The sequence below is a fragment of the Lissotriton vulgaris genome, chromosome 11 (assembly GCF_964263255.1).
Source record: "Lissotriton vulgaris chromosome 11, aLisVul1.2, whole genome shotgun sequence".
NCBI classification, from domain to species: Eukaryota; Metazoa; Chordata; class Amphibia; order Caudata; family Salamandridae; genus Lissotriton; species Lissotriton vulgaris.
The window spans coordinates 1,027,652,102-1,027,668,819 of NC_141699.1; the positions used below are offsets into that span (position 1 = coordinate 1,027,652,102).

The 16,718-nt window shown below is 44.3% G+C and overlaps 1 protein-coding gene across 1 annotated transcript in view; it reads right to left on the minus strand.

Moving 5' to 3' along the window:
- Positions 1-16,718, minus strand: part of LOC147683962 (guanine nucleotide exchange factor DBS-like) — a 1,615,891-nt gene that overhangs the window by 89,409 nt on the left and 1,509,764 nt on the right. The window contains exon 27 of the mRNA XM_086942584.1: positions 2,925-3,020. Within this exon, the coding sequence (XP_086798710.1) occupies positions 2,925-3,020 (96 nt within the window). The remainder of the gene's footprint in view (positions 1-2,924; positions 3,021-16,718) is intronic.

A 16,718-nucleotide genomic window follows, 5' to 3' on the forward strand; every position in this document is an offset into this window, starting at 1 on the left:
TGAACATACAACTAGCCAGAATTCCTGACCAGCTTTCTACTCATCTTAAGCTGTTTTTTGTAAGTACCAGTATATACCGGCTCTTCCTTTAATGTCACATTAAGTGTTTCTAAAAGGCCTTATAACAGGATGATTATGTGTTCCAATCTCTATGATGTTTTTTTGCTATGCCCCCTACCCTCAGCTTTCTACTCATCTTAAGCTGTTTTTATTAGTACCAGTACATACCTGTTCTTCCTTATGTCACATCAAATGTTCCTAAAAGGCCTTATATCAGGATGATTATGTGTCCCAATCCCCATGATGTTTTTTGCTATGCCCCCTACCCCTAATCTATTACCACTGTCACCGAATAATTTCTGTAGTATATATGTATCTGAAATGCTTGATGCTATATATCCTGGCTCTCTCTATATCACATGGCAAGAGCATGTTTAGGTATATGCCTGTTATAGTGTGTGAGACATATTAAGTGACTCTAATATATAATCTACATCCAGGGAACAAGCTGTGAACGCATGACCTCTATGAAATGAAATGTTCAATCTATCTGATGTGGCTTATTTTGAGACTATGAAATGTTAGGACATGTACACTATAAAAAGAAATTTTAATGGTAAATAATATAAAGATGAAATGTATATGTATGTTATTTCGATAAAGAAGATTCAAAGATCACCAAGTTACATAGATGTGCCCACTATATACATTTATATTATGTGATGTATTGTATGTTTATATGAATATTCTTTGTGTCTTAATGATAGAGTCAAAGACGGGTCACCTGATGAAGGCTAACGAGTCGAAACGCGCGTAGTGTGTATCTACCGCTTTGCCTACATCATGTTCATTCATCTTCCTTATGTTTAATTTTATGTCTCGTCATATGTATGTTTTTGCACCTTCAATGATGAACTATTTTTGATTTAGTAATGTATAAAAGGTTTCTTTAATACTATTTATCAGTCATTCTCTAAAAAAACTCAATTTTTCAAAAAAAAAGTATATACTCTTTATAAAATCAAACAAATATAATAAATTTTGAATAAAAGTACAACAAAGTGGTCTAGGATCATTTATATATAGTGGGTTCTAATATCACTATTCGTTTATATGTTATGTATACTAGTTATAGACCTTTTTCAAATTACACAAGTAGAGAAGAAGCATCTTATTTCATACAGTGAAAATGAATATGAAAAATTAACCTAATCAGCAAAGATACCCTACTGACTCTCGATCTGCCAAATTCCTGTCAGAAAGCAAGTACTAAAGGGGAAGAGACAAGCAGACAACTTAATGAAAGAAAAAGCTAACCGTCACCAGTTTTTGTAAAATAACAACCGCTGCCTGGACTCTACTGAACCTTCCTAAATATAGTCATATATCTGGTGCCATTAGAGAACTTCATTGGCCCCCTGTCAAGGAGCGTACTGAATTCAAGGCGCTTTGTTTAGTTTATAACACCTTACATGGCGAAGGACCCACAGAATATCTCAAATCATTCCAATGGTACACTCCGGGTCGCTCCGTGAGGTCAGTAAAGCAAGCACTGGTTAAGAGTCAAGAAGACAAAATGGGGTGGCAGAAGTCTCCCTCAATTAGCTCCCAAACTGCGGAACAAGTTGCCACTTAATATCAGATCCCTATCGGTCCACACACACTTTCGAGCCTGTCTGAAAACTTGGCTCTTCCCCGCTAAGTAACAACCTTTTCTTCCTGGGCTTTCCTATATCTCTGCTATCTTAGCGCCAACACGCCTCGGCAATCGAGCGCTTTATAAACTTTAACTTACTTACTAATGTGTTTTGGGTCATACGAAACATCAAAAACTGGCTCGATCGAATATTTCTGCGAAAAGCACTATTGTTTAGAATCTTCCACAAGCGTTCATAAAAATAACTAAGGGGCTCACTGTGCTTTCTGCTGGGACACTGGTGATCCACGGACCTACTTCAAGTGCCAGCACAGATTTTTCAGTGTTAGGCTGCAGGTGTAGGAGTATATTTCAGTTTCATTTCTTCCCTCTAAAACAAGGGGACGAGATAACAGGAGCAGTTGGCCCTGCTGTATGTGTTTAAAACCCATTTTAAATTTTATAATGAAAAAATATACATATATACGAATAGATTTGATTTAAAAGAAAAAACTCAAAAGTGAAATTCATCTATATGGGGGTCATCGGTTTGGTTAGGTTGTAGAATTCTCTCTTGTTCTGTTTTAAGAATGTATTGAGATTCTGTTCATGGGATGGACTACAGTATTCATGAATATTAAAGAAGATCTCATGATAGAGAAGTTTGTGCCATTGATGCTTGCCTGGTCTACGTTCATTCACATACATGCATCCAAATTCCCCATGTGTAAATTAATAAAGAGAAATGAAAGAAAAACAGGTATATTAATGCCTCCATAAGTCATCTTCTCCAATATGAAACGTTCACACTGAATAAGTATGTGATGTAATAAGAATTTGTTGTTTTCTTAATATGTATCTGTTATTCAGTTGCTATTCTACCAGACTTTCACCAGTTCTTTGCATGTATATATGTTCTTATGACAACAACTATGTCACTTGAACCAACACTAAACTAATTGACCTGGAAAGTAAAATAGTACGGGAAAAGTAATACACAGTAGTCTATTTATTACTAGAAAAAAGTAAAAACCGGGGGTTAAAAAAACACAACTACATTCAGAAGGCTTTTCTTTCTTTTGTTAATATCTAAGTTAACTACTAAATAAAAACAATTCAGTATGCTGGTGGTAAACAGTGGGTGTACTGATAATGCATGATGAGAAATGGGCATTCTTGAAGTGTGAATGGGTGTGGAGCTGAGATGTCCAAAGGTGATCACTGGATGACAAGGAAGGAACTCCAAGGGAAACGGCAACACAACGGATGCTGCATGCGTGGTTTTTACCTGCGGACGGAAGCCGGCGGTTGGAAAGACCCTGCAATGTGAATCGCTTTTTAGCAAGAGCTGAGCGCTCAACCTTATGACTGGTAGATGCATCGACTACGAGAAAGGGAGAGGTAAAGTAGTAAGGAAGAATGGGAGGCCAGGTTAGCAGGGTTAATCGTTACATTTATGGAAAATGAAGGGTTACGACTGATGGCATTCAAAGCACATGGATAAGTGTTAGAACATTGAGATTACACTGTGGCTTGTTTACTTCATCTGTGACAGCTTGAACATTCCAATAAGGCACTAGAGTTTTCGGATATTTAATTATAATTTACAAACAGGCTTTCTTTTATAGTGGATGACACCCTTCCCAAGTGCTTACTTTTCTGAAATGAAACACACAATAAGAAACAACTGAACTGAGATGTGTACACTTTACTAGAGGACTCCCTGGATTTCTTAACATGTTGAATTTAAAATTATGCAACAAAGCTACAATTAAAGTATCCACCAACAACAAACATCATTCGAACAATCTATCTTGCCAATGTAGAAAACATTACATTGGTATTAAAGGGATAGATCCAGCTGTTCGGTAGAGTTTCATATAGGTCTGTAATGAGCATGCTTGTCGCACTTTCTTAAAGGCATGGTTTTAGGGGAGAATTACTTGATGCATTTTATTTCAGGATATTCAGTATTTCATAAATTTGGTATTGATTCTTAGGCTGTGTGTCCAAGAGGAGGGACAGAGGGGCAAGTTTAGAGAGGTCCAGCATACACGCCCAACGAGTACACTAAGCAAGAAGGGTATGAAGTTCCTCTAAGTCAAAGTGAACAGACAGCAAGATACTGGTGGGATCAAACAGGGGGAACAAGATTTTCCCACAATATTAAAGAATAAGGGGGGGGTTTCCCCTTTCGGAACTAGGGCTCTCACACGCCTAGTGAGCTAGGTGTCATGCGTCATCATATGAGCCTGCCCCTTGGCAGGTCGGTGCTGCAATATCCGACGGGCACCCAGTACGGGACTCTATAGCTGGGATCTTTTGTTCCTGCTGTTGGGTGCAGTGGGGGTAAGGGGCCTAGTATGTGTAGATGTGTAAGGAGTGAGTTAAAACAGGTTGGTTAGTCCCAACAGTTTTTTATTCAAGAAGGTAAACTGCCTGATTAAAAATGTGAGAGTGGCAAAAAACTAGAGGCTATGTATCTAGCTAAGTACGCCCTACTCTCAGTCGGTCAGCATGTTTCGTGCCCTGTGTGTCAGGAGAACGCTATCTACACAACGTGGCAAGAGCAAAACTACCTACCACGTGTTCAGGTAAATACCCACAACTGTTATCTAAGGTTTACTTCAGCAGTGTCCGGCGGTCGTAAAGGACACCAATTTGTGTCCAGCGTTCAATAAACGCTCCTCTCGTGACCTACCCTGCTGCCGAAACCATCTCAGATTAAGCCGCCAAATTATACCATTCTACACAGAACTGGTACTTCCGGGTACACTATTACAGCATCACTTTTTCCCAACAAACCTTGTAATGAAGGTATTGAAACATGAATCATTTAAAAGCTATTCTGTATAAGAGGAGGCCAACAAATTTAGATTTTACAGGAAGGGATTTCAGTTTTATGCTTCATTCCCTGGTAAGCAAATAAAGCCTAAAAAATGATGGGGTTTAAACAAACTAAGGCTTAGCTTGAAATAATTCAGAAATTGGAAATAATATATGGAGGAAAAATCTATATAAGATGGCTGAGTGCACAAAAAAGCGGGGTGAGCATCTTTCAATGTTTCAATCAAAGAAAAAAGAATGATGCTATATCTATAGCCCCATTTAAATCCTCCATTTTCCAGATAACCGACACTTTTCAACTAAGAGATCTTGTCAGTTTCAAGGGAGCATCACTCTGATGATCACCTACATGGCTCCCATAAAGGTCCTAGTAAGCTTGTGCTACTAATATTTTCTTCACTCTTTGCCTACCATAAGCAATGACTTCAGACTTTCGCAGAATCTTGCACATTATGCCAGAGATAGTGCGCACCATTGACACACAAAGAAAAGAAAATACATTTCTCCTAGCGTACGGCTGTGTTTGTAGTACATTTCTGACTACCAGCAATTTCACACAATATTCTCACAGAAAAGCCTAGTTGCATGCATTACTTTGTACATTTGTGCATATGCATTCCCCCAACAACTTTTTAGGCTTTTTCTTTCCCGTTCTCAGCCTGGACAGGTATTACTCCTGCTCTTTTCGAGTCGTAGTAATCTCCCTTCAAGAGAAATCACTTTTGGTTTTCAATCCATATTTATGTGTCTGACTGTTCAAATGTTGTGCCTTATCTCGGAGTTCTGCTTCACATGCCTCCCAAAAGATCCCTGGGAATTCCATTTTTCCTGGAAATATGTGATTTCTTCAACCGAGATCCCTGCCATGAGTTTGTGATCTTTTAGTTTCAAAACATCTAGCTTTCAGGTGTTCCTGGCTCCATTGTTCTTTTCCTTAACACTCATCATCTCTTATTAGGGGTATCTCAACCGTTGGCATGAGCAGATTGCCAAGTCGTGAACGTTTTCCATAAGCTCCTGATAGGTATCAGTGCTGCTGTTCCATATTGTGCTTCAGTCCCCACATGTCAGTCAGATCTAGAGCCCTGGTGGACTGTGCTAGTGGAGTGTTAGTCTGGGATGCTGTTATACTTTTCACTCACCTCTCTAAGTACTGGTGAAATCACATCATTAAAATCCCCTTCCATAATACGTAAGGGTTAGGTCAATCTTATCTAGGATCCCTGCCTGTCATCACGGAGGAGTATATACATTAAATACAGAAAGAGTTCTCCTACACCATTTGGCATGGATCCCCCTGGTAACATCCATTTGGGACTACCCTTTTTTATTTTATTCAAGGGGGGCTGATTTCTTTCCAACTACGATCATTAACCACTGAGAGCCTTGTGTGAAGCCTTCGTGAACCAATTACATTCATTTCCCCATCAAAGAATTTGCAGTCCATCTCCATCAAGTGTGTTTCTTGTAGCACTACTAGGTCACAATCTTGACAGCATATGGCTTCCACAACCACCCCTATACTTTTTTTTGTTGCCGTTCCTGTTTGTGTTTCATGAGAAAACCTTTAGTCCACCTAACTATAGCACCCCTTCTTACTATCTTTATTAGATCGAGGCATCTGTTAAACATTCATAGCATGCTTTTGACCCCAGGCACAATAAAATACCATATATTTATACTATTCCATATTGGACATCCGTTACTGTGTATACTGATCGAGCAAATAATTTTTATTTCGGTATTAGGTGTCAATGCTATAAACAAAGCGTCCTGTAAAGTTGAAATAAAGGCTATCAAGTTCTACCTGTATATATTAAGGTAACCAGGATAATCTTTTGCTAATTTCACCATGCAAATGCAACATCTAAAAAAACATACAATCCAGACAACTAGAAAATTCAAAGGGTTATCAGTCTAAAGTGAAAAATGTCTTTTTGATAGGTGTGACCAAGATGACTTCTCATTCAGGACAAATGACTGACATTGTAATTAGATTTATATAGATGTACATCTCCCAGATTCAAACCTGTTGGATGCTTTGCTTCTAAATTACATATGTTCTTGCGAAGTTTGAGTTCTCTGTTGCCTCCTCTAAAATTTGAATGCCAGTGCCATAGTGCCTCAAAAGATTAGGATTCTATGTCAGGACCGGAGGCGAGGAGTATGCTCAACTTTCTTTATTTCAATACTCCAGCAGGTTCAACTTTAACACAAAAAACTACAAATCCCATGATCCCTTCAGTTCAGGGGTCATCTGTAGTCCACCAATCAGCAGATCCTATGGGCTACAAGGACGTGTTGTTTCCAAGACCATTCCTCTTTCTTTTCCTGCTCTCCAGCAGAGATAAGTGTTTCACTTGCTTGTCAGGGCATGGGGGCTCTATATTTGGTTTTATTGCTTTTTGATAATACAGGATTCTTAATATTGTGTTGGTATTACTGAGATAGTGTTTTTGCTTCACGTTGTAATCCTGAGATAGAGTTTTGCTACACGCTGTGCGCGAACATGCTTGTTTTCCGATTTTATTGTCCAGGTTTTGACACGTGAATATTTGCGTAGCCGTTGCTTTTCTTTTTTTCTCGTTCTCTGTGTTGTCGGTTCGGGGACGCGGGAGCTCCTGGGTCCACTCGTGGCCCTGCTTGAGGTGACAGCGTGGTGCACGTGTGAGGCGGCGCGTGCCTGTCTCGTTGATTCACATCGCGCTTCTGAGGAGACGTAACCATCGAGACACGCATAACAACCCTCACCGCCACAGCACCACCTCACAGCTTCTGGAAGCCCTGACGCCTGCTCTCACGGTCTGTACTGTGCCAGTCTCCCCCTGACATCCGCAGGCAGCGGGTCAGAAACGATTTTCGTCTACTTTTCCAGGCAGTTCTGTGCTCGCTGCGGGGAGCGCTGCAGAGGGGCGGGCCCAGTGCAGATCAATACCCTTTTAGATAGCAGTGTGAGTCGCCCCTTCAGGCCAGATAGGCCCCAAAGATAGCAAATGTTGAGGTGCCCAAAGCACTGTCTTAGTGCACGCCAAAACCTTGTTCCCCCCTAAGGGTGCTCCATCACTAGCGCTTAGAGCATTTAAGGGTTCTTTTCCCAGTTCCCTGGGCATACAGTACAATGAGCAAGGAGGAGGACACGGAGGAGGAATCCATTCAGGTACTCCCCTTAGATGATGAGTTCTGCGACGCCGTGAATGCCTCCATCCACCAGGAAGTCTCAGATGCAATGGGTCCTTTTGACCGGCGCATTATGCAATTTGCCTACAAATGTCAAACTCTGCGCCCCCGAAGCACAAAAGAGCATCAGGCATGGATCTTGGCACGTTTGAGCGCCTTAAAAAAGCATTTGTGGCCAGGCCAGAACGGGGCCCTCAAAGTTCTTTCCCTGAGGTCCCAGAGCCCTTTTTCAAACAGGAGGAGTCGGCGGACACATCCGCGGACGAGGCAGGCCCATCTAGACCTTGGCGCCCAGTACAGTCCCCTGGTCCGGACGCAGCCAAAGATGTTGAGTCAGACATGTTGGTCCCTGTTCTTCCGAGAGGACCCCCTCACCTAAGGTTGCGGCGTTCGTAGCCGGACGCTTGCATAAGCCCCTCGATAAAGAGATTCGGGCTTGCCTCAGGGCGGAGTGTCCGCACCCAAGGCTGACCCTAGGATGGCAATCTTCCTCCAAAAGCACATCCGCGATCCAAAGAAAAGGATTGATAGGCCCTGGAAGTCATGTCAGGACAAGCTCTTGGATAACGCAGGTCTCTTCACTAAAGTCCTGGAGTTGGTGGAAGAGGCTAAGTTAGCAGGGACTCCACTTCCCCAGAAAGGGTTTCGAACTGGGCCCAGAGAGCACTTGTATTCCTAGGCAATGCTAATTGCGCCCTTTCTACAGAAAGGAGGCGCTCCATCCTCTTAAAAGTTGACCCCAAGTTGAGAGACCTCTCCTCGTCTGAGGCTGGTGCCGTGGCAGAGGGTGGTCTTTTCGGTGACCTGTTCATCAAGGAGCTCACCAAGTTTTGTTCAACGTTCACTTTGTTAGACAAGGCACAATCCTCAATAAAAAAGGTCTTCCACCCCAGAGTTTTTTTCGGGGCCGGTCGCGGTAGTGGGAGTTAGACCGGCCGTTTCTAAACACAAGGCTCTCAACAAGGCACCAGCAAGAAGTTCCTGGACCCGGGTCGCCAGGATTTTTTCCAGTCTCGACGTGGATACAGGGGCCGTGGCCGCAGAGGAGTGCCCAGAGGCCAATCCGGCCTAATTCAGTTGAGCCTTTTTTCTCTCCCGCATCACAGGGTAGGGGGCAGATTGGCGGTTTTCGCACACAATTGACACACTTCAGATGCGGGTGCTTCAGACCATTCAGGGTTTCCACATAGTGTTCTTCGGTTCTCCTGTGCAGGAGACTAGCCTTCGGCCGCTGGTTTTTGCACAGGATCAAGCAGACCTCATAGATCAAGAGGTGGTGGATCTGCTGCAAAACGGAGCGGTGGTACCCTCTTATCTTCATCCCAGGGGTTTCCACAGCAATGTCTATCTGATCGACAAGACAGATAGGGGACAGCATCCGGTCCTAAACTTAAAAGAGTTCAATCAATGGCTGATTTATCACTACTTCAAAATGGAAGGCATACACTTGCTCCGGGATCTCCTTCAGCCAGACGATTGGATGGTCAGACTCGACTTAAAATATCCGTACTTAGTGGTCCCCATTTTTCCACCACATCGCCGTTTCCTGCAGTTTCTGTGGAGAGACCAGGTGTTCGAGTTTGCCCCGCTCCCTTTCGGGCTGTCTTTGGCAGCCTGATGTTTCACCAAGGTGCTCAAGCCAGTGGTGAAAACGTTATGAGCAAAAGGCTTTTTCCTAATCTTTTATCTGGACAACATTCTGCTGTTGGATCAATGCTCCAACGCCTCTCCCAGCAATAGCAAGTAAGCGTAGATCTCCTCCAGAGTCCTGGTTTTTATATTCAATTCCAAGAAGTCTGTCCTGATGCCCTCCAAACAGATGACCTTCCTAGGTTTCGTGGTGGACTCCGTGTCCCGCACTTTGAGTCTTCAGACTCAGAAAATGACAACGCTCCGTAGGGAGTTGAGAAAGTTCCTGGCCCGTTCCTCAACCTCATTGTGACAGATCGCACGATTGGTGGGACTCCTAGCCTCCTTGATCCAGGTGATTTTTTCGGGGCCGCTCCATTAAAGAGCATTACAACGCCTGAAAGCCAACCACATCTGCAGGGGTCAACAATACTCCGATCAGGTTCCCCTGACGGAAGAAGTTTGCATAGAAATGAGATGGTGGCTGGACCATTTGGATGCCTGGAATGGCAGAGCCATCTTTGGTTGCGAACCGGATTTGGTTATCAAGTCAGACGCTAGCAAGTCAGGCTGGGGTGCCCGGTGCATGGACTCCTTTAACGGAGGAAAGTGGTCAGCCAATGAGAGTCAACTCCACATCAATTGCCTTGATCTGAAGGCAGGGTCTTTCGCAATTCAATGTTGGACGAAGGAGAAGGCGTTTTGCACAGTGCTCCTAAAGATGGACAATGTTTCGGTGGTCTGATACATCAATCATCTTGGAGGGACAAAATCCTATGCCTTTTCAGACCTGGCCAAGGACTTCTGGACGTTCTGTCTCTCCCACAACATCTCAGCGACAGCAGAATACCTTCCAGGAGCCTCCAACGTAATAGCAGACTGGTGCTCCAGGAGTTGGGAGGACACGAGCCTTTGGCAACTACATCCGCCATTTTTACAGAAGCTTCACAATACGTGGGGCCCGTTTTTGGTACACTTGTTTGCGTCCAGACTGCATCACCAACTTCTGCGGTTTTTCAGTTGGAGGCAGGACCCTCTGGCATCGGCAATGGACGCTTTCCTTCAGAACTGGTCCAAGGAGAGCGGGTATGCTTTACCCCTGTTTGCCATTATCATGAGGCTCACGACGCAAGTTCGAGGGTGGTTTTGATCATCCTGTATTGGCGGTCTTAAGTGTGGTTTCCAGTTCTACTGGAACTTTTTTGGGAATCTACAATCCTTTGACCCCAAAATCCTTTTCTCCTGAGAGATACTCAGGGCAGTCCACACCCTCTAATCCAACAGGGACGGATACCCTTAGTGGCTTGGCGGATTTTGGCAGTCGCTGGGGGATCTCAGGCCTATAGGCAGAAGCTCAGGCAGTACTGGGAGCGGCTTGGGCCGATAGCATCAACAAGCGCTATAAGTCAGCATGGACCAGATGGGTTGGTTGGTGTCTTCGGAATGACCAGGATCCCATGGGGTACGAAGTGGTAGCCATTATGAATTTCTTGGTCTCCCTGGGTCGCAAGGGCTGGCATATCGGACGATCAACTCCAACAGATCAGCAATCTCTGCAGGCCACCTCCGGTTTCGGGAGCCCCCGTTGGTGAACACCCTCTGATCTGCAAATTATTGCGGGGGAGCCGTCTTTCACGCTCCCAGGAACCTCGGTATTCTTCGCTATGGGTCGTTAATAAGGTATTACGCCTTTTTCAGTCTTGGCAACCCAATAGGTATCTATAGCGCAAAGAGCTTACGACCTAGCTGAATAAGCTTTTACGCTTGATATTGTGCTATCGAGTGTCTGATGTCAGGGCACTGGACATTACCAGAAGAGTTTTCACCCCAAAGGGGTCACTTTTTACATTATGCGCAGGACAAATTCGGACTCGAGGCTGGTCTCCTACCCAGCGTTCGATAAATACCCGAAGTTGTGTGTAGTTCGATGTCTAAAGGAATACAAAAGCATGACGGAAGAGACTCACCCCGTCAATTGTTGATTATCTTACGGAAGCCTTTCTTACAGAAGCGGTTTCGCCACCAACCATAGCCCGTTGGATCAGATGGTGATGCACGAAGCGTGGATAGACACCTCGCAATTCAGCGCACATTCAGTGAGAGGTGCTATGGCCTCAAAAGCTTTTTCACTGGGCGCCAGACTGGAAGACATCCTAAAGGCCGCAGACTGGTCTTCGGACTCTATGTTTAAAGGATTCTACTTTAAACCAGTCGTGAATATGGCATCATTGGTGGTTGACAAGCTTTGAACAAGCACAATCCTCGCTTCTGGTCCTGACATAGAATGAAAAATGTCCTAGTAATCATGACAGAAAGTTTCAATTCTATTAAGGAAGCGGAGGCGAGGATTATTCCCTCCTGAGGCTTCACGAGACCAAACCCCTCCCATAGGGAGACAAATTGGTCAAGGCTCTTTTCGTTCTTCAACGTAAGGTATAAGTATGTATCTTTGAGTTGATTTCTGCTGGGGGGCCCCATGCCTCATCTGTTCCTTGGTGTTTTATCTAATTGCTGTGGTATCTAGTGCTTGTTGTGACCGAGGGTTGTCACGCAGTTGTGGAGAATTGATTCATTAGTTTACATTTCATTTTTTCTAGGCTCTGACGATTTCAAGACGGAGTAATAGACATCAGTATCCAGGTTCGCAGTCAAGAAAGAGGAATGGTCTTGGCAACAACACACCCTTGTAGCCCATAGGATCTGCTGATTGGTGGATTACAGATGGCCCCTGAACTGAAGGGATCATGGTTTTTTTTGTTTTAAAGTTGAAACTGCTGGAGTATGGAAACTTTCCGCCATGATTACTAGGAAATTACACTTCTGTTCTCGATGGAAGTGATGGGCGACACGATATGAAAAATCTCAACTTGTAATGTGCATTTGTATTCTAGAATGTGTTTCTTCACATCCAGTATCGTATTGACATTCAACAATATATATATATAGTATATTTTATTGTACAAGTAATTTATGTTTTTATGGGGATTTCTTTATTTTGATACAGTACACTGTAAAAAGATTTCTCTGCACAGTTCATATATACCTTGCATTTCCTGAATGGCATAAAACATGTTGATTAAGATAACCACGATTGATTTGATGGCATGCCAAAATAACTGTCTATCACTTTATCTTTCAAAGAGCAGGTTTTTTCCATTTGTACTTATTGGGTATTCTCCAATCATTCCTTTAGCTGAAATTTCCATCAGATTTTATCATACACCAAAGTTTGGTGATAACTTTCTTGCTATGCTGTGATTCAGTGATGAAGTTCATAATTAACTAAGGTCTTCCGGCTCTATCTTCCTTTTTTTTACTTGGTGATAATCGGCTTCTATGCTGCAATTACACTGGATCCTAAGCTATAAACCAAACTCAACACTCCATGCCAGAGAGTGTGTATGTAAAACAGATGAGTGCTACACACTGTTCTTTGCTGTTTCCCTGTGGAACGGCTGGTTTGTATCACTTGTTTATAGTCTTCAATTTTAAATCATCATCAAGTCACTTTATTCGATTCAAAGAATCATAAAAGTATTTCAAAGAAATCTTTAAAATCATTTCACTAAATATCTCATCAGGTCCAGACCTTAGGTGCAATTTTCACTAAGGAATAAGGTGCAACAAAATTGTACAAGTTAAGATTTCCATTTGGCATGGTGCTATAACGCATTGATCAACTTAATATATTGTGAGTATAAAGTGCAAGTGCATACTCAGTTAACCCCTACCGACAATAAAATGAGTTAAAATAATGCTAAAAATAATTAAAACTGGCCCTGAGGACGTGCTTTCTGTCCACTTACTGTGGTGGTTTGGCCACGTCCGACCTCCTCTCCTACTACCAGGCGTCACATCTACTTGTCCTCAATGACTGGTGGTACGGGGATAGGAGTGACCCGGCCTATGCCCTGGAGAGACATCTCATGGGTGATCGTACGCTCCACACCATTCTTTATTCGGCCCGCATACGCAGTGGGTTGCCGTCGGTAACTAAAGTGGTCTTTGCAGTGTGGCGGCAGTCTCTGCGCCGCATGGGTTGGTGGGGCAAATTAACGGCTGAAACGCCGCTGTGGCACAACGGTTTGCTCCCGGAACTGGCGGCCCTGGCCGGGTTCGAGGGTTGGGAGGCTATTGGAATTACACAACTGGGCCAGGTCGTGTCAGGTGCCACCCTCAAGTCCTTTGAGGAACTCCGTGTGGAGTTCCAGATGCCTCAGTCCCAGTTCTTCCGTTACCTACAGCTGAGGCATGCCCTCGCCCCGAGCATTGCCGGCCTCGACTCCCTGCCGGAGTTCAGCCCGATTGAGGCGAAAGTGTTTATGGGAGACTTGGGAGACAAGAAAGTATCTAGGATCTATCAGTCCCTTATTACTCACTGCTCATCCACTCAGCTCCCTTCGGGAGGCGTGGGAGATAGACGTGGGCGCCTTGGATGAGGACGATTGGAGGGAGGCGCTGGAGTCCCCGCGCGGCACCGCTATTGCGGTTCGGCTCCGCCTGATACAATTCAAATACCTGCATCGTGCCTATTATACACGTGAACGACTGTGGAAGGCTGGTTTGATTGCGTCATCGGAGTGCCTGCGCTGTGGGGAAGTGCCTGGCTCCCTGTTGCATACGGTGTGGTCGTGTGGTCGCCTGGCTGGATTCTGGAGGGGCGTATGGAGTTGCCTGGCTGAGGTCCTGGGCTGGGATCTTCCTCGAACCCACCGGCTAGGCCTGCTGCACATCATGGAAGGGGTTGGGGGCAACATATATAAGCGTCACCTGTTGCTCCTGGGCCTGGTGGTTGCTAAGCGTGACTTGGCTCGGGCCTGGAAATCTGTGAGGGCCCCCCCCCTGTCTGCGTGGAAGGCTGGGCTGGACTACTTTATGGGTCTTGAAAAACCGGTCTTTGAGGCGCGGGGCTGCCCACGCAAACACTTCAAGATCTGGAAGCGGTGGGCCGACTACCGTGGCCTGTCCTTGGAACCCCCGGCGGAGCAGGAGGAGGACATTTGATCGCAGTGACTCTTCTGGCCCAAATGGCAAAACCCTGGTTGCATTATACCTGCTTCCTCTATGTGAATCGTCTTTGTGTTGCTTCTGTACATGTGTGGCGGGGGGGGGGGGGATGTTGGGTACGGGTGGGGGTGTAGTTGGGGTTGGGATGGGTTGTTAGGGCATTTTTAAAGCTGAGCTTCATTGACACTTGCTTCATGGAATACTATGTATGTCACCATTACATTGATACTGATGTGGGGATCTTGGTGTGTGAAGATGCCACATTCTTGATACTCTTTTGCTCAATAAAATTGGTTGTGAAAAAAAAAAATAATTAAAACATTAACTAAGCAGCAATGGAATGCATTCTTGCTAGTTTGCCTTCATCTGAATTGAACGGAACAAGATAATCTATAGTATGTATTAAAAGTCAAGCGGTAAAGCATAGGTCTAATATGTTTAAATTAAGGTTTTTGCCTTCTCTTTTTCCTTAGGTAGCTGGAAGACAATAAAAATCTACTAACGTCAAATACAATGAAATGTGAGCTATCTGATCTTAGTATTCTCAGCATCTCTATGTAATTCCTAATTGTTAGACTTGGCATCTTTTGCATGTTTCCCCTGACTTTTTGCTTTCTGAACTCACGGTTGTGACTCTGTTTTTGCTGGTGTAATTATTCTGCGCACTTTCCTCACTGCTGTCCAGTGGTAAAGTGCAAGTGCTCCTGTATAAAATGTGTAATGGATTGGTGTTTCCATGATTGGCCTATTTGATTTATGTGTCAGTCCCTAATGAAGTGCACTGCGAGTGCCAGGGCCTATAAATCAAATGATGTTAGTGGGCTGCAGCACTGGATTGGGCCACCCACGAAAACAGCCTGTAAAGTGTAACTCTGGCCTGCCATTGCAGAGCATGTGCGCGGCCTGGGGCTGTCATCTCGACTTGGCAAGTGCACACACTTGCAAGTCTTTAAACCTTCCGTTTTCTACATGTGAGTCCCCCTATGGTAGGCCAAGGAACCCTCGTGGGCAGGGTGCATTGTATGTGAAAGGTAGGACATGCCCTCGTGTGTGTGGCATGTCCTGATGGTGAATTACAGCCTACGTAGTTTTTCACTATTGCAAGGCTACCTGTTCCCCATAGTCCAGAGTGGGCAGTTTGATTATAACATTCTATAATCCTAACTGACTCAGAGAACATGTTAGAAATTCGAGTTTAGTATGCCTGAACTCAGAATGATAAAATGCATATTTTAGGGAAGTTGGTTTTAACATTCTGTGTTTCAAAATACCACTTTTAGAAAGTGGGTATTTTCTGACCTAGTTTATATGTTAGCAATCAATGAGAACTAGCTCTGGTTTAAATTGTTTGTACGTCTGCAGGTGGAGGAAAACCATTAGGTTTTATGAAGGCCCTCACCCACCAACCTAGTTGGTGGCATGCTTCATTACCGGGCCCCACCGGAGGTACCGAGTGTGCCTCAGGTGTGCTTCGACGCCAGATTACTGCGGAGCAGATTTTATTTGGCTCGTGAGGGTGCTGTGAGTGTGCTCTGAGTGAGGTTTAAAATACTGTCCTGGGTGTCCCTAAGACTGTTTTAATGGTGGGCCCCAGGCAGTCAATAAAAACAAAGGCTTTCGAACGTGCACAGTAAACTGGGGAAAAGGACTAGCCTCTCTAGTTCTCCTCTCTCTTTTTGATTGCAACATATCCTCAGCAGCGCGCAGCTGTGAGAGACTGTCTAGAACATAGCCGAAAACCCGGGCCTCACGTTCTCTGAAACTGAGATCAGCGAACTCCTCGCCGATCCCCCATTCACACTGGACATCAACATCACCCAGACCATAGCTCAAACCACCGACTGGGAAGCACTCACAGAAAAGAAAAGAAACAAGATCAGGACCATTCTACATGGATTGATCCTAAACCAATACCTACAAACAAACAGCGCACCTAAAGGCCTGCTAGTCACCAACGCACCAAGGATCTTCCTAGATGATGCCACATTCAGGAAGGACTGGGCCCAGATAGCTCGACACTGCACAAGAGACTGGCTGGTCCTCATAATCAAAACCGCCAAACGCCTCTCGGACGCAATGATCATTGAGATACAGGCCACCGAATCACATTTCAAAACTACAATAACCTCCTTCAAAAAGAAACTGGAAGAATCCAATAAAGAACTGAATGAGTACAAAGAGTACTTGACCCAAGCTAAGATAGCAAAATTTGACAAAGATTTAAAGAAATTCAATTACTCAAAAACCTACCCTTACGCAGCGGATGACTATGTTGCCCCACTAAGACAAGACAGAGGCTCAGATTCATCGGGGGACAACACCTCAATGTCCAGAGACTCCAGCTCAGGATCTGTAAAACAACAAAGAAAAAGAGGCCGGGCCGTCGCTGGCAGCAACCATGGGGAGGACAACCACAGCCCAA